This window comes from Scyliorhinus canicula, chromosome 5 (genome assembly GCF_902713615.1).
Source record: "Scyliorhinus canicula chromosome 5, sScyCan1.1, whole genome shotgun sequence".
Classification (NCBI taxonomy): domain Eukaryota; kingdom Metazoa; phylum Chordata; class Chondrichthyes; order Carcharhiniformes; family Scyliorhinidae; genus Scyliorhinus; species Scyliorhinus canicula.
The window spans coordinates 203,826,478-203,853,028 of record NC_052150.1 but is presented as its reverse complement, the minus strand read 5'-3'; the positions used below and the strand labels follow the sequence as shown (position 1 = coordinate 203,853,028).

The window sequence follows — 26,551 nt, the reverse complement described above, 5'->3', positions numbered from 1 at the left end:
GAGAAGAACTCCAGAAGAGATGAATTAACTTCAGAGCCCCCTCTGTCAGTCGAGTGGCATCGTGCAGAGATCGACTCGTGCAATTGATCCCATCCTAGTGGACAGTATAATAAATGAAGAGAAGGACAGTAACAAACTTCAGGGGGATATGGGCAGGGAGATACATGGCAGATGAAATTTATTGCCGAGATGTGTGAAGTGACAGAACTTGATAGGAAGAATGACCTCCTTCTGTGCCCTGTCTATAATTTTACAATTTTAATAATAATAATAATAATAATCTTTTATTGGCACAAGTATGAAGTTACTGTGAAAAGCCCCTAGCTGCCACATTCAGGCGCCTGTTCGGGTCAGCCGGTACAGGAATTGAACCCGCGCTGCTGGCCTCGTTCCGCATTACAAACCAACTGTCTAGCCCACAGAGCTAAACCAGATGGGGGCTGTATGATAGGGGTGGGGGTGATTTCTGGCGAAGGCCTAGTCACATGAGGATTCCCATCTATCACACTTGTGCCGGCAGAACAGAACCCCTAGCGATTTGGGGGCCATGGATATTTGACCCTCTTTCAAATGAGGCAATTATCACCTCCCTCACCGCTCAACGTGGCTGAGATTCGCCACTTCAGTGCTGTCCAGGAGTTACACATGGAACCCTGCCTCTCTTCCTGCTTTTTGCATTGACGGATTTGACCAAAATTTCAGCCAGTTTTCCAGTATGGAATCTGAACTGACAGTCTAATTAAGCACTGAGGAAGTGCAGCACTGTCAGAGAAACCATGGGCGCAATCTAACGAAAAAAAGAGTCCCGTTCTTAATGCCGGATACGGCCCAACTATAGAATCATAGAATTCATAGAATTTACAGTGCAGAAGGAGGCCATTTGGCCCATCGAGATTGCACCTGCCCTCGGAAACAGCACCCCACTTAAGTCCACACCTCCACTCCATCCCCGCAACCCAGCAACCTGACCCAACCCTTTTGGACACTAAGGGCAATTTAGGATTGCCAATCCACCTAACCTGCACATCTTTGGACTGCGGGAGGAAACCGGAGCACCCGGAGTAAACCCACGCAGACATGGGAGAACGTGCAGACTCCACACAGACAGCGACCCAAGTCGAGAATTGAACCTGGGACCCTGGAGCTGAGAAGCGCCAGTGCTAACCACTATGCTACCATGCCGCCTATCGAACGACACTCTTATTTTTTCGGGTCTCAGCAGGGAATGCCTTGTTGAGGTCGCACTCCCTGCACAGGTGCAAGTCTGGATCCCATCCATAGTGGGCGGGATCCAGATCCCGATATTTCGCGTGATTTCGTTAGAAATTGCGGGGCGTAACGACCGTCGGGAAACCTGGCTTCTCATGGGATCTACCGGCAACGTTCCTTCCCAATTCCGACGGGATGAGCCGGTAAATCGCACCCCATGTTTTGAAGACGATGTTAAAATGAAGTCTCATCTGCACGTTCAGGTGGACGCTAAAGATCCCATGGCACTGTTTTGAAGAAGAGTCAGGCAGTTCTCCCTGGTGCCTTAATATTTAACCCTTTCCCTTGTGCCTTAATAATTAACCACTTTCACCAAAGCAGATTATCTTCTCATTGCCACATTGCTTAGTGTTAGTCTAATGATGATCATGAAACCATTGTTGATTGTTGTAAAAAAACATTTGCTTCACCTATGTCCTTTAGGGAAAGAAATCTTTCATCCTTACCATGGCCTCCAGATCCACAGCAATGTGGTAGACTCTTAAGTGCCCCCTCAAGGGCAATTAAGGATGGGCAATAAATGCTGGCCCAGCCAGCGACACCCACATCTCATGAAAGAATTTTAAAAATTGTTTGCACAACCTTATCGTGCACCGTTGCCTGCTGCATTGCAACAGTGGCTTCGCTTTTTGAAAAACTCTCATTCTCCTCAATCATTTCCTCTGTCAAATATTTGTTCAGCTTCCTCTAAAATGCAATAATACCAGAGATCCCCACAGTCTGGCTGACGTTTTTGCAGTCCCCACATTGTTCTCGCCTCATGTGGACTCCACTGCTGAGAAATGGTAATCAACTCATCACCAGAACCATCACTATGGGCGGCATTTTCATGCCGTAGATTTTGCAGTGGCGAGGGGTGCGTTTAACGAGAACCTCCGTTGATTAAGGCAAGACCAGAAGTTCCACCGAACACACCACAGAGGGGGAGGGAAATTCCACCCATCATCTAACTACAGGGAGGTGGATCTTGTGTGAAATGGGTGATAGCGAGTCAGTGCCCATTTTGTATCTTTCCCATTTTTATTTTCATTGACGTCAATGGAGTTTTTTGTAATCCTTCAAAGGATGTGGGCATCAAAGGCAATTGCCAACATTTGCTGCCCATCACTAATTAACCTGGAACTGAGTGGCTTGCTAGACCATTTCAGAGGGCAGTGAAGAGTCAACCACATTGCTGTGGGTCTAGAGTCACATGAGGGCCAGACAGCAGATTTCCTTTCCTAAAAGACATTTGTGAATCAAATGGGACAATTGACAATTTATAGCCACCATTCAAATTTTGATACCAGGGGCGGGATTCTCTCCTACCCAGCGGGGCGGGGGGTCCCGGCATAGCAGAGTGGCGCCAACCACTCCAGCATCGGGCCTCCCCAAAGGTGCGGAATTTTCCGCACCTTTAGGGGCCAAGCCGTCACATTGAGGGGCTAGGCCCGTGCCAGAGCGGTTGGCACCACACCGACTGGCGCCCAAACCGGCTCCAGCGGCCTTTGACGCCCGCCGCCGGGGCTGGCCGAATGACCTTCGCCGGTTCGCGCATGCGCCGGGGCGTCAGCTGCCGCTGACGTCACCACCGGCACATGCGCGCTGGGGGATTCTCTTCCGCCTCCGCCATGGTGGAGGCCGTGCGGCGGCGGAAGAAAAAGAGTGCCCCCACAGCACTGGCCTGCCCGCCGATCGGTGGGCCCCGATCGCGGGCCTGGCCACCGTGGGGGCACCCCCCGGGGTCCGATCGCCCCGCGCCCCCCCAGGACCCTGGGGGCCCGCTCGCGCCACCAATCCCGCCGCCACCAGGGGTGGTTCAAACCATGGCGGCGGGAGAGGGCTTCCAGCGGCGGGACTTCGGCCCATCACGGGCCAGAGAATCGCAGCAGTGGGCTCGCCAATCAGCGGGTGGTGTTTCCTGCCCCCACCAATTCCCGGATGGCGGAGAATTTCTGTCACGGCGGGGGCGGGATTTTCGGCGGCTGCGGGTTATTCTCCGACCCTGCGGGGGGTCGGAGAATTTCGCCCCAGATTATTATTGAGTTTAAATTCCACCATCTACCATCTGCTGTGGTGGGTCCCCAGAGCATTTCCCTAGGGTCTCTGGATTACTAGTCCACTGACAATACCACAATGCTACCACATCCCCTGAGTGCATTGGCTTCAATAACTACCCCAGAGAGTGCACAAATTCTGGTGGAGTTGAGAGTGCATCATCTCCTCTTCAGACGACTAAATGTGAATGCATTTACATAAGAACATAAGAACCAGGAGCAGGAGTAGGCCATCTGGCCCCTCGAGCCTGCTCCGCCATTATATGAGATCATGGCTGATCTTTTGTGGACTCAGCTCCACTTTCCGGCCCGAACACCATAACCCTTAATCCCTTTATTCTTCAAAAAACTATCTATCTTTATCTTAAAAACATTTAAGGAAGGAGCCTCAACTCCTTCACTGGGCAAGGAATTCCATAGATTCACAACCCTTTGGGTGAAGAAGTTCCTCCTAAACTTAGTCCTAAATCTACTTCCCCTTATTTTGAGGCTATGTCCCCTAGTTCTGCTGTCACCTGCCAGTGGAAACAACCTGCCCGCATCTATCCGATCTATTCCCTTCATAATTTTAAATGTTTCTATAAGATCCCCCCTCATCCTTCTAAATTCCAATGAGTACAGTCCCAGTCTACTCAACCTCTCCTCGTAATCCAACCCTTTCAGCTCTGGGATTAACCTAGTGAATCTCCTCTGCACACCCTCCAGTGCCAGTACGTCCTTTCTCAAGTAAGAAGACCAAAACTGAACACAATACTCCAGGTGTGGCCTCACTAACACCTTATACAATTGCAGCATAACCTCCCTAGTCTTAAACTCCATCCCTCTAGCAATGAACGACAAAATTCCATTTGCCTTCTTAATCACCTGTTGCGCCTGTAAACCAACTTTCTGTGACTCATGCACGAGCACACCCGGGTCTCTCTGCACAGCAGCATGCTTTAATATTTTATCATTTAAATAATAATCCCGTTTGCTGTTATTCCTACCAAAATGGATAACCTCACATTTGTCAACATTGTATTCCATCTGCCAGACCCTAGCCCATTCACTTAACCTATCCAAATCCCTCTGCAGACTTCCAGTATCGTCTCCACTTTTCGCTTTACCACTCATCTTAGTGCCATCTGCAAACTTGGACACATTGCCCTTGGTCCCCAACTCCAAATCATCTATGTAAATTGTGAACAATTGTGGGCCCAACATGGATTCCTGGGGGACACCACGAGCTACTTTAATTTATCTTGCTGGGTCTGTTATTACTGGAAAGTTGACAGGTCTCTAAGTGCCTGCAGACTAACTGAAGAACATATCGCAGAATCATAGAACCACACAGTGCAATGCCCTTTGACCCATCGAGTTTACACCGACACATGAAAACCACCTGACCTGTCTACCTAATACCCCATTTGCCAGCACTTGGCCCATAGCCAATGTTATGACGTGCCAAGTGCTCACACAGGTACTTTTTAAAGGATGTGAGTCAACCCGCCTCTACCATCCTCCCAGGCAGTGCATTCCAGACCATCGCCACCCTCTGGGTAAAAAGATTTTTGCTCACATTCCCCCTTAAACCTCCTGCCCCTCACCTTGAACTTGGTCCGCTCATAATTGACCCTTTAACTAAGGGGAGCAGCTGCTCCCTATCCATCCTGTCCATGCCCCTTATAATCCTGTACACCTCGCTCAGGTCGCCCCTCAGTCTTCTCTGCTCCAGCATAAACAATCAAAGCCGATCCAACCTCGCTTCATAACTAAAAATGTTCCATTCCAGCCAACATCCTGGTGGAACGCCTCTGCACCCGCTCCAGTGCAATCACATCCTTCCTATAATGTGACCAGAATTGCACTGGAACAGCTCTCCAGCTGTGGCCTCACCAATGTTCTATACAACTCCAACACAACCTCCCTGGTTTTGGAACCTATGCCTCGATTGATCAATGCAAGTGTCCCATATTCCTTTTTCACCACCCTTCTGCCTTCAGATATCTATGGACAAACATGCCAAGATTTCTTTGTTCCCAGTGTGAGGCCATTCACTGAATACTTCCTTGTCAGATCACTCCTTCCAAAGTGTATCACCTCACACTTTTCAGGGTTAAATTCCATCTGCCACTTTTCTGCCCATTTGACCATCCCGTCCATATCTTCCTGTAACCCAAGACTCTCAGCCTCACTGTTAACTACCCGGAAAATCTTCATGTCATCCACAATCTTACTGATCCTACCCCCACATAGTCATCTATGTTGTTTATATAAATGACAAATAAGAAGGGACCCAGCACAGATCACTCGCCTCTCCCACGATATTACATTTTCTTGGGTAAGGCGAAGAGTTAAGTTGAGATATGTAAGTTATCACAATTGTATGGAATGGGTTGGAAGGACTGAAGGACTTTTACCTGCCCACCAAGGTTTATTCCAAGACAAAGCTTTTTTCTTATCCCTTAGGTATCTGTGTGGGGTCTTGCTGTGCACAACTCACTTGCTGCGTTTCCAACATCACAAGAAATCCTGTTCACATTATATAGTCATGATCTGGATGAGAGAACTAAATGGATTATCTCCAAATTTGCAGATGATATAAAGTTGGGTGGGAGGGTGAGCTGTGAGGAGGCTGCAGAGATGCTTCAGCAGATTTGGACAGGCTGAGTCAATGAGCCAATGCATGGCTGATGCAGTATAATGTGGATCAAGGTGGGGTCATCCACTTCGGTAGCAAAAATAGGAAGGCAGATTATTATTTAAAAGGGTGCAAATTGAGAGAGGTGGATACTCAGCGAGACCTTGCTGTCCTCGTGCCCTGAGAGTAAGTGCGCAGGTATAGCAGGCAGCAAAGAAGGCAAATGGTATGTTGGCCTTCATAGCTGGAGGATTTGAGTATAGGAATAGAGATGTATTACTGCAATTGTATCAGGCATTGGTGAGGCCACACCTGGGGTACTGTGTGCAATTTTGGTGTCCTTATCTGAGGAAGGGTGTTCTTGCTATGGAGGGAGTGCAGCGAAGATTTACCTGGCTGATTACCTGGCAGGACTGTCATATGAGGAGAGACTAAGTCGGTTAGGATTATATTCATTGGAGTTTAGAAGAGTGAGGGGGGGGGGGGGAATCATAAATATGCATTGAATTCTAACAGGGTTAGACAGAGTAGATTCAGAAAGAATGTTCCCCATTGTGGGGAAGTCCAGAATTACGAAGAACAAGGAACAAAGAAAAGTACAGCACAGGAACAGGCACTTTGGCCCTCCAAGCCTGTGCCGACCATGCTGCCTGTCTAAACTAAAACCTTCTACACTTCCGGGATCCGTATCCCTCTATTTACATCCTATTCATGTATTTGTCAAGATGCCCCTTAAACTAGGGGTCATAGTTTGAGGATGAGGAGTAAAACCTTTTAGGACTGAGGTGAGGAGAAATGTCTTCACCCAGAGAGTGGTGAATCTGCGGAATTCACTACCACAGAAAGCACTGGAGGCCAAAACATTGTGTAATTTCAAGAAGGAATTAGATGTAGATCTTATATCACTCAGATCAATCGACTCAGCCAGCTTCTTCATTGTCACTGCTATTGTTGAAAGGTTGTGCATTCTCATAGTGCACCTTTGTCCTTCTTATGCTACCAGACAAATCCAGCTCCTTCCTTTTCAGCCTTCATACATGTCAATTGTTATTACCAATATTGCAACTGTAATAATAGATGTCTGTGCTGTGTGAAATGATTCTGGCAATCCAATCAGTAGCTGTTACAATTTAATTTTTCTTACCCCCCTTATCGGCCCATCACCCCCCCCCCCCCCCCCCCCCCCCCCCACCTTGCCAACCAACACCTGTACTCCTTCCTGACAGGTTATAGCGAACAAAGAATGCTAAATAAAATCACAAGAGATAACACTAAGCCTGGTTCCATGGTAAACAAAGTGTTATGAAAATATTGAGAATCAATGTTTAGTTTAGCTGGAACTAGGTGGCCCTAATGAGGGTTGTACATAAGCATTAGTGAAGAAAGCAATCATACCTCAGCCTTAGCTGTTCCATTTTATATCCTCCAGGGTGTTGAGTGCAGAATATATTCAGTGACTATCCCCTTATTATTGGCAGCATGGAGACTGTAAATGATAAACAGGAGTACTCCTGCATCATTACTCCGTGTTATGAATGCTTGCCAGCCAATTCAGTTCTGAAGTATGTTTACCTACTTTCTCTGTAGCAATCCTGTAATTCCTCGGGTTAACGCCTGGACACAGAGCCCAAGTGCAATGTTGTACTGTGTGTCCTGATACCCTGCCTGTCCTCCCTTCTGTCAAGAATGTAGTTCTTAGAGCAAGAGTGTGTCCTGGGTGTCTTACTGGAGTTTGGCAGGCAGAATAGTGTTGGTAATGAGGAGGTCATGCTCTCACACGTCTCCATCAGTAGAAGGCTGTTCCCATTCATTTTGCATTATAAACGCCCTCCTATGCAGGCCTGATGACCTCTGCCAAATCACCAAGGATGATGAATTCACCTGATCTTGGCACTCCAGCAGCAAAGATTCTAACTCATAAAATTGACCTTTCAACTTTTCAGGATATTTTATCACAGGTGCATATGCACTGAATGAAATGAAATGAAAATCGCTTATTGTCACAAGTAGGCTTCAATGAAGTTACTGTGAAAAGCTCCTAGTCGCCACATTCCGGTGCCTGTTCGGGAAGGCTGGTTCGGGAATTGAACCATGCTGCTGGCCTGCCTTGGTCTGCTTTCAAAGCCAGTGATTTAGCCCTGTGCTAAACAGCCCCTGGCAGTTTCCCGCGAGGGAAAGTTACAATGACGTGTGTTGACTGCTTGTGTCTTTTGGAAAGTTAGTCATAAGAACAAAGAACAACGGAAAACGTGAAGAGAAGAAACATAGAAATATAGAAAATAGGAGCAGGAGGAGGCCATTTGGCCCTTCGGGTTTGCTCTGACATTCATTATGATCATGGTTTATCATCAGGTTCAATACCCTGATCCTGCCTTCCTCCCATATCTCTTGATCTGTTTAGCCTCAAGAGCTATATCTATTTCCTTCTTGAAATTACACAACGTTACTTTCTGTGGTAGCGAATTCCACTGCTCTCTGGGTGAAGAAAGTTCTCCTCACCTCAGTCCTAAAAGGTTTACGCCTTTGCCCAAAGAAATGGCTGAGCAACTGAATGCATATTTTGGTTCTGTCTTCACAAAGAGGACACAAATAAGATACCAGAAATGTTGGGGAATGCAGGTTTAGTGAGAAGGAGGAACTGAAGGTGATAACTATCAGTGTAGAAATGGTGTTGGGGAAATTGATGGGATTGAAGGCTGATAAATCCCCAGGGCCTGATGATCTACATCCCAGGGTACTGAAGGAGGTGGCTCTAGAAATAGTGGATGCATTGGTAGTCATCTTCTAGCATTCTATAGACTGCAAAACAGTTCCTGCAGGTTGGAGCATGGTTAATGTAACTCCACTATTTAAAAAGGGAGTTCGAGAGAAAGCAGAGGATTATAGACCAGTAAGCCTGTCGCCAGTAGTGGGGAAAATACTAGAATCCATTAGCAAAGATTTTATAGCAGAGCACTTAGAAAAAAGTGGCAGGATCAGACAGAGTCAGCATGGATTTATGGAGGGAAAATCATGCTTGACAAATCTACTGGAATTCTTCGAGGATGGAACTAGTAGAATTGATGAAGGGTAACCAGTGGATGTGGTGTATTTGAACTTTCAGAAGGCTTTTGACAAAATCCCGGATAAAAGATTAGCGTGTAAAATTAAAGCACATGGGATTGGGGGTAGTGTATTGAGATGGATAGAAAACTGGTTGGTGGCCAGGAAACAAAGAGTAGGAATTAACAGGCTTTTTCAAATTGGAGAGCAGTGACTAGTGGGGTACTGCAGGGATCGGTGCTGGAACCCCAGCTATTCAAAATATCTATTAATGATTTAGATGAGGGAACAAAAGGACATATGTCCAAATTTGCAGATGATACCAAGTTGGGTGGGAGGGTGAGCTGTGAGGAGGATACCGAGATCCTTCAGTGTGATTTGGACAAGTTGAGTGAGTGGGCAAATGAATGGCAGAGGCAGTATAATTTGGATAAATGCGAGGTTATCCACTTTGGCAGCAAAAACAAGTAGGTAGGCTTTTATCTGAATGGCCATAAATTAGGAGAGGGGAACGTGCAACAAGACCTGGGTGTCCTCGTACACCAGTTACCAAAGGTAAGCTGCAGGTACAGCAGGTAGTAAAGAAGGCAAATGGTATGTTGGCCTTCAGTGCGAGAGGATTTGATTACAGGAGCAGGGATGTCTTGCTGCAATTATACAGAGCCTTAGCGAGGCTACACCTGGAATATTGTGTGCAGTTTTGGTCTCCTTATCTGAGGAAGGGTGTTCTAGCTACAGAGGGAGTGAAGGGAAGGTTTACTAAACTGACTCCTGGGATAGCGGACTGACATACGAGAAGAGATTGAATCGTTTAGGATTGTATCTGCTGGAGTTCAGACGAATGAGGGGGGATCTCATAGGAACCTATAAAATTCTAAAAGGACTGGACAGGGTAGATACAGGAAGGATGTTCCCAATGGTGGGTGTGTCCAGAACCAGGGGTCACAGTCTGAGGATACGGGGTAGACCATTTAGGACAGAGATGAGGAGACATTTCTTCACCCAGAGAGTGGTGAGTCTGTGGAATTCGTTACCACAGTAAGTGGTTGAGTCCAAAACTTTGTACGTTTTCAAGAAGCAGTTAGATATAGAACTTAGGGCGAAGGCGATCAAAAGATATGGGGGAAGGCGGGATTAGGCTATTGAGTTTGATTATCAGCCATGATCATAATGAAGGGCAGAGCAAGCTCAAAGGGTTGACTGTCCTCCTCCTGATCTTGTTTTTTATGTTTCTATCCTCAAACTATGATCCCTAGTTCTGGACTCCCCCTCCAGCGGAAACATTCTTTCTGAATTTACCCTGTCTAATCCTGTTAGAATTTTGGAAGTTTCTATGAGATCCCCTCTCATTCTTCTAAACTCCAATGAATATAATCCGAATCGACTTAGTCTCTCCTCATATGACAGTCCCGTCATCGGAGGAATCAGCCTGGCAAATCTTCGCTGCGCTCCCTCCATAGCAATAACATCCTGCCTCAGGTAAGGGCACCAAAACTGCACACAATACTCCAGGTGTGGCCTCATCAACGCCCAATAGAATTGCAGTAAAACATCTTTATTCTTATACTCAAATACTCTCGCTATGAAGGCCAACATCCCAGTTGCCTTCTTTACTGCCTGCTATACCTGCGCGCTTACTTTCAGGGACTCAGAGACTACTCATAGAGTAGTAAGGGCGTGGAATGCCCTGCCTGCAACAGTAGTGGACTCGCCAACACTAAGGGCATTCAAATGGTCATTGGATAGACATATGGACGATAAGGGAATAGTGTAGATGGGCTTTAGAGTGGTTTCACAGGTCGGCGCAACATCGAGGGCCGATGGACCCGTATTGCGCTGTAATGTTCTATGTTCTATGATGCATGTGGACACCAAGGTCTCGCTGAGAATCCACCTCTCTCAATTTACATCCATTCAAATAATAGTCTGCCTTCCTATATTTGCTACCGAAGCGGATAACTCACACTTATCCACATTATACTGCATCTGCCATGCATGTGCCCACTCACTCAGCCTGTACAAATCCTGCTAAAGCATCTCTGCATCCTCCTCACAGCTCACTCTCCCACCCAACTTTGTATCATCTGCAAATTTGGAGATAATACATTTAGTTCCCTTGTCCAAATCATTAATATGTAATGTGATCAGTTGGAGTCCTGGCACAGATCCCTGCGGTACCCCACTAGTCATTGCCTGCCAATCAGAAAAAGATCCATTTATTCCAACTTCTTGCCTCCTGTCTGCTAACCAGCTTTCTATCCATCTCAAGACACTACGCGTAATCCCATACGTGTTAACTTTACATCGTAATCTGCCTTTCCATAATAAAGAAAAAGAAACAAACAGCACTGCGCACAACCCTCTCGTTTAACACCGAGTGCTGTTAAAGAATATTTAAACAATGTGGGCAGCACGGTAGCATAGTGGTTAGCATCAATGCTTCACAGCTCCAGGGTCCCAGGTTCGGTTCCCGGCTGGGTCACTGTCTGTGCGGAGTCTGCACGTCCTCCCCGTGTGTGCGTGGGTTTCCTCCGGGTGCTCCGGTTTCCTCCCACAGTCCAAAGATGTGCGGGTTAGGTGGATTGGCCATGCTAAATTGCCCGTAGTGTTATAATAAGTAAGGTTAAGGGGGAGTTGTTGGGTTACGGGTATAGGGTGGATACGTGAGTTTGAGTGGGTGATCATTGCTCGGCACAACATCGAGGGCCGAAGGGCCTGTTCTGTGCTGTACTGTTCTAAATCTAAATTGCTTCGTTTGATGAAGTGGTGTGGCCTCATGCTATTTTTTTTCACTTTTCAGTCAGAACGCACGAGAAATAACATTACTATCAGCTAGCAAAACCACACTGCAATTTTTTATTAAAAATGTCACATTCAATTTTTTAAATAATCATCTCAAAGGTAGCTCCACGTTAATATATCACCCGTAAACATTAGAAAACAAGATAAAGGTGGTTCAGTTACAGCATGGTAATTGTTTATAGGTCACTGAATGAACATTAACCAATCGGAGTGTGCAATGCACAGCATGAGGTGAAATCTGGAAACACCACTTCTGTGCTTTTGCATGCTCCCATTTATTCAAATTAAAAAGCGTGCCGTGCAACAGTGTAGCTGGGCCAAAATCCAAGAACTCCCTTCCTAACAACACAGTGGATGTACCTACACCACGTGGACTGCAGCGGTTGAGGAATGTGGCTCGCCACCACCCTGTCAAGGACAATCAGAGGTGGGCAACAAACATTGGCGGAGCCAGGGACACCCACAGCCCAAGGACGGCTTTTTAAAAAAATGAACATTTTCAGTGGACTAGCTCAAGCATTCATTCAGAACACTAACTAGGACCGAGGTACTCTCTCAAAAAGGAGACCACCAAAAATTAAAAGACCAAAATGTTGTCCCCTATTTTATGTTTTCACCCCTACCCCCCACATTTTGTTCCATCAGTTAACTCATTGCAGACAGGGAATCAAGACTTCATCACTCACAACATGATGTCAAACTCCTTAGTATGGTCAGGAAGAAGGGTTAGGATGTGGGATTCCATCTGACCCACCAAACCATCAAAAGTGCAAATATTTGGCACAATCAAACTAAAAGATAAATCGGAGTCCGTTGTCCCCGGGTTAGCGGGATCATTGGCACTCTGTTGCTATTTCGGGCTCCAGCTGGGAACCCCGTCCCATGAGGCTGCGCTTTGACTCATTTCCTGCACTGAGGAGCTCCGATGAAGAGATCGGGTCACCATTTTTAAATGGAGCCCTAATCTCTCGTCACCCACTGACGCAACCCCCGGACCCCCAACGCCCCAATTCACCCCACCACATACTGGCGGGCAATTGGCACCTTGGCATTGCCCCTGCCAGTCCGGCAGTGCAACTGTGACACCCTGGCAGTGCCAGCCTAGCACCCAGGTGGCACTGCCAGGGTGCCAACATGCCTGGAGGCTGACCACCCGGGGGCCTCCGATCGCCTGGGGACCCCCCACCCGGGGGCCTCCGATCGCCTGGGGACCCCCCCCACCAAGTGCCGGTACGCCTGGTTGCCGCTTGCAGGGACCAGTACGAATCGACGCTCGGGTCTGGTCTCCTCGGCAACGGCTATAGATGGCCGTGTGGCCGTTCCATCCGGCATCAGCATAGCTAAGTGATTAGATCTTATAAGGCGTAACAGCCGTTGGGAATCCCAGGGGAGGCCTCTCCCGGGATATACCGGCCGGATCTTGCCTCAATTCTGACGGGACCCAGCCGGTAAATTGTGCCCATCGTATTCTTCTATAAATTGTGGAAGGTAACTATCTGATACATTTGTAAATTTCTTATGATGTGTGAAACATTTTAACAGACCTCTTCAAAATGACTGGGTTACTCGCGCTGGGTTCATGCAGGCTGTTGGGCTCAACCATCTCTTCTTTCAGATAGACTGGGAGGCTAAAATGGGTTCAGAATCTCTTTAAGATCGCAGGTATCTTACAACCTGCTTTCCTGCAGGTCTGTTGGAGTGTTGAGCCACAGCCCAACAGCAGCAATAGCCATGTAATGGAAATGGAACATGTTGCTCTCTCACAGGATGACAGCATGTGTGGGCAAAACACACACCCTGATGCCGGAAAGTTAACCGGTCCATATTGCCCAAGCCAGTGTCAAATTGTTGCAGTGTGCCATCAGGCCCTCCCAGATCGGAGCTCTTAAAGGTCGGTGACCACAGGCACTACATGTGCCCTTTAATGAGCCACAGCAGTCTGCCACTTCTCAAGCTGCAGTCATCGTTAAAGCACCGCCGAGTGCCAGAGTCAGTAAGGCAGCATTGAAGCCAGCTGCTATGGGCTCACACCAGAGAGATAATTAACATGTAGCTTCTGTCCCTCTGGCTGTTGGAGACCTCCCTCTTCCTTGCAAATTTCTGTCTGGGTTGTTTCCATAACAAAACACATTTTTAGGTGTGTGGGCTAGAAGCCTTACTTAGGAACCCTTAACTGGAAAGACTGCCTTTAACCCGGTTTCTATCTTTTGACCTGTTTAGCTCAGGTGGCCCTGCCTGGAGCTATACTGCCACAGGCATAGGTCTCCAGGTCCCATCACCTAAAGATCCAGGCCTGCATTTTACGTGTTTCCACTGGGCATGGCACCACCTTCCCACTCACCTGCGACCTCTCCCCAAGTGGCGAACAGGCACCAAAATCGGCAGTGTCATCAAGGGTCAATGAGACTTGTCACTAATCCAATTGGCCTTGATAATGCGCTGCCCACACCATAAAATGTTTGGCGGGGCAGCCAGGCTGGAGGGAGCAGCTCAATTTTAAAAAAATGAAATCTTTAAAGAGCAAGAAGGAAGGGGGAAGTCTGATCATTTGGGGCTACTGTCTGCAGATCAGAGAGTGCCCTTCCCCTAAAGGGTGGTGATGGTGGTAGCAACCCATTCCCCCATATTAGAGTAGGACCAGGGGCTGGATTCTCCCCTACCCGGTGGGGCGGGGGGTCTCGGCGGGAAGGAGTGGCGTGAACCGCTCCGGCGTCGGGCTGCCTCAAAGGTGCGGAATCCTCCGCACATTTAGGGGCCAAGCCCTCACCTTTAGGGGCTAAGCCCGTGCCGGAGTGGTTGGCGCGCCGCCGGGCGGCGGGAAAGGCCTTTGGCGACACGCCAGCCAGGGCTGAAGGGACTCCGCCGACTGGCGGAAGTCCACGCATGCGCGGGAGCGTCAGCGACTGCTTACGTCACCGCCGCCCATGCGCGGTTGGGGGGGAGTCACCTCCGCGTCGGCCATCGCGGAGGCTAATGCCCGACGCGGAAGGAAAAGAGTGCCCCCACGGCACAGTCCTGCCCGCGGATCGGTGGGCGGCAATCGCGGGCCAGGACACCGTGGGGGCACCCCCCCCCGGGGCCAGATCGCCCCGCGCGGAGCCCGCCCGCGCTGCCTGGTCCCGCCGGTAAATACCTTGTTTAATTCACGCCGACGGGACAGGCATAACAGCAGCGGGACTTCGGCCCATCGCGGGCCGGAGAATCGCCGGGGGGAGGCCCGCCGACAGGCGCGGCGCGATTCCTGCCCCCGCCGAATATCCGGTGCCGGAGAATTCGGCAGCCGGCGGGGGCGGAATTCATGCCAGCATCCGCCGATTCTCCGATCCGGCGGGGGGGGGGTCAGAGAATCCAGCCGCAGGTGTGGGGGAGATTCGAAGAGAACAGAAGCAGGTTAATCTGCTTCCCCTTTTCAAAGAAACGGGAAGATAGAAACAGACTCAGGAAGGTGCAGATTCATTAGTGCTGCAGTCATCCATGCAAACAGGGAAATCAATTGTCATAAATAAACTTTTGAATTATCAGTACAACAGGAAGCTAGTGAACAGCCGTCAACATGGTTTCAAAGAGAAGAAACTGCATAATAACGTCCTTGCCTTCTCTGACGAATCGACAGTCCAAGAAAAAACCTTATAATTTACTGTATCTAGACTTCCAGAAATCTCTGGACAGGTGCTGGATGATAAGACACAAAATGAATTGGGATTCAGGTCAAGAAGTTGGGTCAAAAGCAACATGCGCTGATTAGACGAGTTATGTCAGGGTTGCGAGAAGCACTGGGTGGGCTGTCCCATGACTTGGTGTTAAGATTATTGTTTTGCATTTACATCAAGTACAGAAGTGACTTGGACCCATCGCTGTTGTTCTGACATGGAACGCATGGCCTCAAACATTCAATATGGAATTCAAAAATGCATAAAGCTATGGGGAAAAGAACAGGGGAGTGGAACTAATTGGACCGTATTTTCAAAGTGCCTCCACAGGCATGATGGGCTGAACGCTTGATTCTGAGCATACACTCTGAAGATTTAAAACCAACTATAAAGTGGTGAAATCTGCAAATGATATCCAACTTCAAAGGGCAATTAGATCGGATCAAGCAGCTCAAACTGTACTAAATAAGCTGCTTAATATGTAAGTGGTTAAAAGCAAGCAGGCGAAGGCGAATGTTAGTGATAATTAACTAGCAGGTAACCTGTTAGTGGCAATTAACTAGAGGCTTGGTGCCAGGTTGTGGATGGGCCTCAGCCTGTGACAAAGTCAACAGGTCATTGGAAGCAGCCTTGATCAGGAGGTCGTCGAGGCACGTTTTGTTTATTCTCCCATGCCCCCTCCCCCTCCCCCCGATGGCCTGGCAGCTATGGCCACAAATGGTCACTCCCTAAAAGCATGGTACCTACACAACATGGGACTACCGCAGTTAAAAATGACAGCTCACCATCATCTTCTCACAGGTAATTAGGGATGAGCAACGAGGAACATTGCCGGCGACCACAAATGACTAAAAGAATGATGTATCATCTGAGGGTATCTCATCTATAGGCACTCTCACGCTCTCCCGATGGGGCTGCTTTCAAGACAACTCTGCCGACCCTCTGATTGGCTCAGCTGAGTGTCAACTTTCTCCGCTTGTTTTAACTAGCTGGCTTTGGTGAGATTGTGCAGCTGTGCAAACATATGTACGTACAAATTAGGGGCAGGAGCAAGCCCCTCAGGCCTGCTCCAACATTCAATAAGATCTTGGCTGATCTGATCTGTAACCTCAACCCGACATCCTGCCTACCCCTGATCACCTTTCACCCCCTTGTTAATCAAGAATCTACCAGCTCTGCCTTAAAAATTCTATAGGGGCTGGTTTAGCTCACTGGACTAAATCGCTGGCTTTTAAAGCAGACCAACCAGGCCTTCAGCATCGTTCGATTCCCGTACCAGCCTCCCCGGACAGGCGCCGGAATGTGGCGACTAGGGGCTTTTCACAGTAACTTCATTGAAGCCTACTCGTGACAATAAGCGATTTTCATTTTCATTTCAAAATATTCAAAGACCCGCCTTCCTACCGCCTTTGGAGGAAGAGAGTTCCAAACACTCTCAATCCTCGGAGACATTTCTCCTCATCTCTGTCTTAAATAAAATTGTGCCCCCTAGTTCGAGATTCTCCCAGAAGAGGAAACACCCTCTCCACACCCACCCTGTCAAGACCCATCAGGATCTTATAGGCATCTTCAGCAGGACCTGCTTTTAAGAACACAAGAAATAGGAGCAAGAGTAGACCTCATGGCTGATCTTCAACTCCCTTTCCCGTCCCCTCCCACTATCCCTGAATTTTCTGAGGCCAAAGATCTGTCTACCCCAGCCTGAAATTTATTCAGCGATGGAGCATCCAAAACCATCTGGGTTCCAGTGAAGCAATTTCTCTTCACCTCAGTCCTAAGCGATTGGCCCCTTATCCTGAGATTTGGCCGCCTTGTTTTAGATTCCACGACAAATGAAAACAATCTCTCGGCATCCACTCTATCAAACCCCTTCAGAATTCCTTAGGTTTCAATGAAATCGCCTCTCATTCTTCTCAACTTCAGACAATATAAGCCCAATTTACCCAGCCTATCATCGTAGGACAGCCCCCTCATCTCATGGACCAATTTAGTCAAACTTCACTACACCAGCTCCAGTGTAATTTTTTAAATGTAGTGACCAAAACTGCACACAGTGCTCCAGATACAATCTCACCACACCTTGTGCAACTGTACTTCTTCAATCTTATACTCCAAATAAAGGTCAACAAGACATTTTCCTTTCTAATTGCTTGTTGTATTTGCATGAAAATTATCTGCATTCCTAGTAAGAACACACCCAGGTCGCTTTGAACATCAAGACTTACAGGTTTCTCACCTTTAAAAACATTTCAGCTTTTTTCTGATGACCGAAGTGAATAACATCACACTTCCCTGTATTACACTCCATCTGCCATTTGCTGCCCACTCACCTAACCTATCGCTTCGCAGTCTCTCTGTTTCCTCCCAATAGCTTACCTTTCCACCGAGCTTGGTATCAGCAACATAGATACATTATTCTCTGCCTCTGTGGTGAATCACAGTAGCGTAATTCACACTGTATTCCACATGTTGTACTATGTCTCTGTAAGCTCGGCACACGAGCAGTTGCGCTGCTCTGCCACTAGGGGGAGATGCACTGGGAGTGTACGGGAGTTTGTACTGGGCTCCACCCTTGGCTCCACCCACGGCTCTTCCCCCTAACTGGAAGTATAAAGGTTGATGCTGAGAGCCTGCCTGCCAATTCATCTGGAGTTCATCTTGTCACAGGCAGGCTCTGTTGTAAGACGATTAAAACCACTGTTCACTTCTAACCACGTGTCGCGTGAATTGATGGTCTCATCAGCCTCTTCATCAAATTGTCATTAATATGTATTTTAAATAGCTGAGGCTCCGGCACTGATCTTGCGGCATTCTATTATTCACTGTTTTACAACTTGAAAAGGCTCCTTTTATGGCCACTCTGTGTTTTCTATATGTTAACCAATCCTTTATCCATGTTCATATATTATCCCCAACTCTATGAACCCTTATCTTACCAATTAATGTTTCTTTGCAACACCCTATTAAATGTCTTTTGGAAATCCAGGTATACTACATCTACTGATTCCCCTCTACATACCCCATTATTTATATCCTCAAAAAACTACTAAATTGATCAAATATTATTCACCTTTATATATATATATATATATATATAAGTCTTCGTCGGAGTTAATCAAGGCGCGGGATCGAATGGCCTCGCCTTGGAGACCCTGCCTGATTGGTAAGTTGGGGGGGTTGAGAGATCTGGGTGCCTTTCCTGCACTGGTGAGCTGTGCTCGTTAGTGCAGGAAGTGAATCTAAGTGCGGCCTCGGCTGGGTTGCAAGTGCCGGGAAGCACTCTGCTAAATGTATCCAAAGTGGGACTCTGTTATGAAATTGTGCCCTTCAGTTCTGTAGAAGGGTCATTTAGACACTTTCTCTCTCCACAGATGCTGCCAGACCTGCTGGGTTTATCCAGCATTTTCTGTTTGTATTTCAGATTTCCAGCATCTGCAGTGCTTTGCTCTTATTTATGTTTTAATTAGATTGTCTCATTAATCCCACAAATTGAAACCAGACCACGGTAAAAATATAAGGTGGAATTCTGTGCAAAAGGCGGGAGTCCCACTGTCGCACTGAAAGCAGGAGTGAAAGCAGATTGGGAAAGGGTGGGCGGATGCTGTGGGAAACCACCCCACTTTAGAAGGTAGCAGGCCCCGGAGCTGATCTTTGCTGGTGGCAGCCAACTAATTGGTTATTACCAGGGCTGTTCTTTTAGCAAGGACTGTGGCCTGCCTCACAAGGCCTGCCAATCAGTGGATGGCCATCGCTGGGGCTGCACCTAGAGGAAGAGAACGCATCAATGTCTGTGCACCCTCGATGAGGTAGCTGGGGGCTCTGGTGTCAGCTGTCCAGGTCCAGCATCGATAAGGCAGGCGGACCTGTGCCACTGGGTTGGCCTTTGCCATCAGTGAGCCCCTACATGAGCTGAAGTGTGCCCAAGAAAGGAGAGCCCTGCCTGCACTGGCAGAAGAGGCCCTTAATTGGCCAATAACTTGCTCTATTGGGCTCTTAGTGGGCAGTTGTCTGTCACTTTTGCCTCTGCTCCCAAAATAGCACAGCAGTAGGAAGGCCCAGCTCCAACATCCTAATGAGCCATTTTGTCAGACTTCCTGCCTGCCAGCCCACAGGGGTAGAATTCACCCCGGGCATCAGTGCATATCGGATACTTGTGCATTTTCCATCCATTGTACACCCAGCTGAATAGTCAGTACCATTGATTTTGTTGAATTTAACTCCCACTATCTTCTACCGTTCAATTATAACCTGCAAAGAAGTGTAGTAAATAGACAAATGCTGAAGTAGAAAAAGGCTATTTGCCTGTTATATTGATTGCACTCTGCAATAAAAATCTTCAAAGCAGCAATGCTGCCCGTTTCTTTGAGGCTGGGTTAGAATGGGTAGTTTGAATGCCCTAGGCTAGTAATCCTTGTACATCTGCTCCTCTCATTCCCACTGAGGATAAGCCAGGTTAACAAAGTAAGCATCCCCACTATGTGGAGTGACTGGCTTCTTTTCTCCAGCATGTACCAGATCATTTGATCCTGACAAAGCAGGCAGCCAGCAGAGAAATTGCGCAAATCAGAGGTACCAGAGGCACGTGGGAAACAGAACCAGAGAGGATCAACAAAACCTTCAAGGCCTTCTACCAAGAGCTGTACACCTCAGAGCCCCCAACGGGGAAGGCTGGGATGAACCGGTTTCTTGATGGACTGGACATACCAGTCGTGGGAGAGGGCAGAAAACGGGATCTGGAAGCACCACTAGCACTGGGAGAGATCATGGAGAGCATTAGCTCCATGCAGACGGGGAAGGCGCCGGGACCGGACGGATTCCCGGCGGACTTCTACAAAAAATTCGCGACAGCGCTGGCCCCGCACCTGCGGGAGATGTTCACAGACTCGCTAGCTAGGGGCACACTGCCACCCACGTTAGCACAGGCCTCAATCTCGCTGATACCTAAGAAAGACAAAGACCCAACGGAATGTGGGTCATACAGACCCATATCTCTGCTGAACGCAGACGCCAAAATACTGGCCAAAATCCTAGCCAAAAGGCTAGAAGACTGTGTACCTGAGGTGGTCACAGAGGACCAGACGGGCTTCGTCAAAGGTAGACAGCTTACCGCGAACATCAGGCGCCTGCTGAACGTGATAATGACCCCCTCCGGGGAGAGAACACAAGAGGTGATCGTCTCCCTGGACGCAGAAAAGGCCTTCGACAGAGTCGAATGGAAATACCTCATAGAGGTACTGGAGCGGTTCGGGCTTGGAACAGGGTTCACTGCTTGGGTAAAGCTCCTATACAACGCCCCCATGGCGAGTGTACAGACCAACAATACCAACTCCCAATACTTCCAGCTGCACAGGGGCACCAGACAAGGATGCCCACTGTCTCCGCTGCTGTTCGCACTAGCAATCGAACCGCTAGCAATCGCGCTCAGGGCAGCAAAAAATTGGAGGGGGATCCGAAGGGGAGGTAGAGAGCACAGAGTCTCACTCTATGCGGATGATCTGCTCCTCTATATCTCGGACCCACAAAGCAGCATGGACGGAATCATCGCGCTCCTGAAAGAGTTTGGAGCCTTCTCGGGCTACAAACTCAACATGAGCAAAAGCGAGATCTTCCCAGTACACCCGCAAGGGGGGGGGGGGGGGGGGGGGGGCAGCACTAAAGGGGCTGCCGTTCAAACAAGCCCGACATAAATTCCGCTACCTGGGGATCCAAATAGCCCATGACTGGAAAGGGATCCACAAATGGAACCTCACCAGCCTGACGGAGGAAGTTAAAAAGGACCTGCAAAGATGGAACACACACCCGCTCTCCCTCGCGGGGAGAGTCCAGACGATCAAAATGAACGTACTGCCCAGGTTCCTCTTCCTGTTTAGATCCATTCCGATCTACATCCCCAAGGCCTTTTTCAAAGCGCTGGACAAGCTTATCATGGCGTTCGTATGGGGGGGTAAAAATGCTAGGATCCCAAAGAAGGTCCTACAAAAAACAAAAACCAGGGGGGGTCTAGCCCTCCCGAATCTACAATTCTACCACTGGGCGGCAACAGCCGAGCGAGTAAGGGGATGGATCCAGGAGCCAGAAGCCGAGTGGGTGCGTGCGGAGGAGGCCTCCTGCATGGGAACCTCCCTCCGGGCCCTCGCCACGGCAGAACTCCCATCCCCACCCAAAAAACACTCCAGCAGCCCAGTGGTGACAGCCACCCTCCAATCCTGGAACCAACTGCGGCAGCAATTTGGCCTGTACAAAATGTCAGACAAGGCTCCCATCTGCAACAACCATAGGTTCAAACCAGCACTGACTGACGCCACCTTCAAAAGGTGGAGACAGGACGGGGGGACACTGACAGTCAGGGACCTATACACGGACGACAGATCGCAACACTGGACGAACTGACAGAGAAATTTCAGCTAGCTGGGGGGAACGAGCTACGGTACCTGCAGCTCAAAAACTTCCTACGAAAGGAGACAAGGACGTACCCACAACCGCCACGACAGACACTACTGGAAGACCTACTGGACGCAAGTATCCTAGAGAAAGGGAACTGTAGTGACATGTATTGACGACTGGTAGATAGGGACGACACCGTGCTGGACGCAACAAGAAGGAAATGGAAGGACGACCTGGGGATGGAGATAGGGTGGGGACTCTGGAGCGAAGCACTGCATAGGGTCAACTCCACCTCCACGTGCGCAAGGCTCAGCCTGACGCAACTAAAAGTGGTACATAAAGCCCACTTAACGAGAAACCGTATGAGTAGGTTCTTCCCGGAGGTGGAGGACAGATGTGAGCGGTGCCAAAGAGGCCCGGCCAACCACGCCCACATGTTCTGGTCTTGCCCCAGACTTGTGGAGTACTGGACAGCCTTCTTCGAGGCTATGTCCAAAGTGGTGGGGGTGAGGGTGGAGCCATGCCCGATAGTGGCGGTCTTCGGGGTTTCAGACCAGCCAGATCTATTCCTGGGAGGAGGGCGGACGCCCTTGCCTTTGCCTCCCTGATCGCCCGCCGTAGAATCCTGTTTGGCTGGCGGTCAGCAGCACCGCCCAGAGCTGCAGACTGGCTGTCCGACCTCTCTGAATCTCTCCAAATGGAGAAAATCAAATTCGCCATCCGAGGGTCGGACGACGGCTTCCACAGAACGTGGGAGCCATTCATGCAACTGTTCCGGGACCTGTTTGTGGCCAACGTACAAGAGGAAGAATAGTCGGGTGGCCAAGAATCGGGAAAATGGACGGGAATCGGGGGAAGGTAGCCGGGGGGTGGGGGGGGGGGGGGGGGGGGGGGGGGGGGGGGGGGGGTGGGGGGTTACGGGCTCGTTATGGGGGTTTGATGGCAAGCCAAGGCCCAAAACCAAACTATAAATGAATGCCTATAAACATGTGCCTCGGCCATACTGGGGAATGTAAAATATGTATGCTGGCTAAAGGGGGCGGCCACAATTGTTGTTATGAAGATGCTTACCTGTAAATATTCATGTTAAATTTTTGTGTTTTCTTTTTTTTTCCTCTCTAATAATTTGTCATATATAAAATATGAAAACTCAATAAAAAACATTTAAAAAAAAAAATCTATATAGACAGGAATGACTTTCAGAACGCAATGGGCGGGATTCTCCGACCCTCTGCGCCGGAATCGTGCCGGGCGCGGGGGCAGAGAATAGCCGTTCACGCTGGACAACTGGCGAGACGGCGCTTCCGCAATTCTCCACGAACCCGCCAGTTGCGTGCACATGGTCGATGCGGCGCTGGTCGGGGGCCGTTGAAAGCGAGTGCCCGCCGAGTCCCGCCGGCGTGGTTCACATGTGGTCCCACCCGGCAGGACCTCGGCATTCTGTCTACGGGGGCCGTCCTAGTGGGGGGGCGGGGGTGGGGGGGGGAGGATCCGACTCTAGGGGGGGGCTCCATGGTGGGTAGCCAGGCCCGGGATCGGGGGCTACCGATCGGCGGGCGCGCTAATTCGTGGGGGGGCTTATGTTCCTCTGTGGGGCCTGTAGGGCTCCGCCATGTTGCACGGGGGCCGGCACAGGCATGCACGGACCCACGCCGGCTGTGCAGAGCCGCCTTTCACCACTGGAGCAGCGCGCAGCTCTCCGGCGCTGTACTAGCCCCCTAAACAGCGGTGAATTTCTGGGCCAGCAGGCCCGTACACCATTCTGGTGTTGACGCCGGCGTACACCACTCCGGTGTTGATACCGGCGTACACCACTCCGGTGTTGATACCGGCGTACACCACTCCGGTGTTGATACCGGCGTACACCACTCCGGTGTTGATACCGGCGTACACCACTCCGGTGTTGATACCGGCGTACACCACTCCGGTGTTGATACCGGCGTACACCACTCCGGTGTTGATACCGGCGTACACCACTCTGGTGTTGATACCGGCGTACACCACTCCGGTGTTGATACCGGCGTACACCACTCCGGTGTTGATACTGGCGTACACCACTCCGGTGTTGATACTGGCGTACACCACTCCGTTGTTGATACCGGCGTACACCACTCCGGTGTTGATACCGGCGTACACCACTCCGGTGTTGATACCGGCGTACACCATTCTGGTGTTGACGCCGGCGTACACCACTCCGGTGTTGATACCGGCGTACACCACTCCGGTGTTGATACCGGCGTACACCACTCCGTTGTTGATACCGGCGTCCACCACTCCGGTGTTGATACTGGCGTACACCACTCCGGTGTTGATACCGGCGTACACCACTCCGTTGTTGATACCGGCGTCCACCACTCCGGTGTTGATACCGGCGTACACCACTCCGGTGTTGATACCGGCGTCAACACTTTGCCGGGATTTTGGAGAATCCCGGCCAACGAGTTTAAACGTCAGGTGAATCCCATTCAGAGTTCACTGCATTTAACACTGTGTATGGGAAATATCAGTGGCAGGTAATTGTGTTTAAATGTACATATAGTGGACTGTCTGAGTTCAATGCATTTAACCATATGGACAGTAAAAGATCAGTCAGAGCTCAGTATATTTCAAAATGTGGGCAGGAGAATATCATCCTTATGTTTCAACCTACAGATAAAAATGACTCTTTGAGCTCGGTGTGTTTGGCAAGTATAGAGGGGTATGTCCCGCAGAGCTCAGTGTTTTCAAATTTACGTGCAGGAGGAGGTTAATCAAACACCAATGTGCTTAAGCCTGTCGAGGAGAATGTCACTCAGAACACAGTGGTTAAATCTGTACCCCAAAACAAATCTCTCAGAGCTCAGAGTCTGTAAATCTAGATACAGCAGAATGTCACCCTGAGGTCAGGATGTTTCAATCTATAAGCAGGAGAATATCACTCAAAGTTCAGGGTGTTGAAAACTATGTACAGAAGAATATCACCCTCGAGCTCATTGTAGTGAAATATATAGACAGTCATTCAGAGTTCAATGTGTTCACAGCTATAGGCAGGTAAATGTCAATTAGAACTCAGTGTTTAAATGTATAATCAAGAGAATGCAGAGGTCAAGATCAAGGTAATTCAGTCTATATTCAGCTGAATACCACTTACTTCAGTGTTTAAATTTTTTTTTAAGTGAGAAGTTGCAATTTTAATAGTTTGCAGGAAGTTATGACAATGATCAGAGTAGATAACTCAATGTGGAATTATTTATCCAATTAGTTGCTAAAAACAGCACAGCTCAATCTCCACACTATGAGACAGAATCTCAGGCTGTACTCAGTGAATTGCAACATAAATCCAAAAACAGAACTGATGTTTACAAAGGACAACAACCTCACAAAGAAAAACACATGGAACAAATTCCCCAATGTGTTCACAGCTTCAGAAACTCCTGGCAGACTGTGCTGATAGAATCCAGCTCATTGCAGAATCACAGCTAACAGTCAATGCACAGAAAGCAAATGTGCCCAGGTTTCCGTCAATAGTTTTCTCAATTTTAAGCAGTGTAAGTTAAGGAGATTCTACAATGAGCTCGTTCCTAACTCAACTGTGATGTACGTCGAATTCCACTCAGTCTGCTTTTGATATCGGTCATTTCAGGGCTCCCACTATTAATGAAAATACCGAGTTTGGAAGAATGTTTTTTCAGCATCATGTGACAGGATATCGCTCGTGCTGCCAAATAATGTGAAGAGGCAGTTCGCCATTCCGCAGCAGGCAGGAAGGGTAGACTGATTTTCAACAACAATGTTACTGAGCAGCTCCAATGAAAATCTAACTGTAAACTCCGGGACTTCACACAAACAGTACTTTGATTTTATACAAGAAACAAATAAAAGATTAGACATGATAATTTCCTGCACCCAGCCATCTGAAGGCACCTCAGCAAACTGGGCTAGGAGAGTTTGGCCGGCTTGGCAATGAGTTGTCTTTCCCTCTCCAACTCCCTCTCTTTCCGTTGTTCCCGCTCTAACTCATCCTTCCTTCTCTGCTGCTGCAGCTTTAAAGCTCGTCTCTTTAGTTTTGTTGTCTTCTCGTGCAGTGTTATCATTTCCTTTCGTATGTTAATTAGTTTATTGTGATAACACCGTGCTTCTGTAAAAAGCATGTTAATATCCAGCACTAAGTTACACTCTCGGAACTTGGCAATCTCTTGCTCCAGGGTATCTAACAGGACCACCTGAGTCTGTGTCAGTTCCTGGAGGGCAGTTTTTGATTGCTGGAGGTCAGGAAGATAGTGAGAGATCAGTCCCTCTGTCAGTTTCTCCACAGTTGCCTGATTCACTAGGATCAATTCATCAGAGCTCTCTAAATCCATTCTGGGTTCAGTGCAGTCTGTTGATTGACTGACTTGTGGAGCTGTTTGTGGAGCGGTTTCCTGCGGCTGCATGGCTTCCTCCTGAAACTTGCTGGATTTTGCTGGAGCAGCTCCGGCTCGGCCCGAGTCCCCATCCTCCTCCCGGCCCCGGGGTCCCGCCCCCCCACAGCCCGGCCCCGCCCCCTTCAGTGTTTAAATTAAGGACAATGTCCCTCAGAGATCAGCGTGTTTAAATCTATGTGCAGGATACTGTCACTCAGAGCTCAGGTTTTTAAATATATTTACTGGAGATTGTAACTCAGTGTTCAGTGTCTTTTAGACGACAGGTGAGAATGATGCTCAGAGCTCAGTGTGTTTTATGCAGGACTGTGCCAGCCAAAGCTCACTGTGGGCTAAACACCTGGCTTG

The 26,551-nt window shown here is 48.7% G+C and overlaps 1 protein-coding gene across 1 annotated transcript; it reads right to left on the bottom strand.

Moving 5' to 3' along the window:
- Positions 1-24,946: 24,946 nt before the first annotated feature.
- On the bottom strand, positions 24,947-26,298 carry LOC119966527 (biogenesis of lysosome-related organelles complex 1 subunit 6-like). Its single transcript, XM_038798375.1, has one exon. It carries the CDS (start codon positions 26,213-26,215, stop codon positions 25,721-25,723), a length of 495 nt encoding a protein of 164 aa, XP_038654303.1. The 5' UTR covers positions 26,216-26,298; the 3' UTR covers positions 24,947-25,720.
- Between the last annotated feature and the right edge of the window lie 253 nt (positions 26,299-26,551).

Coding starts and splice junctions, on each gene's coding strand:
- LOC119966527 (XM_038798375.1), bottom strand. CDS start 26,215: ATGCAGCCGCAGGAAACCGCTCCACAAACAGCTCCACAAGTCAGTCAA.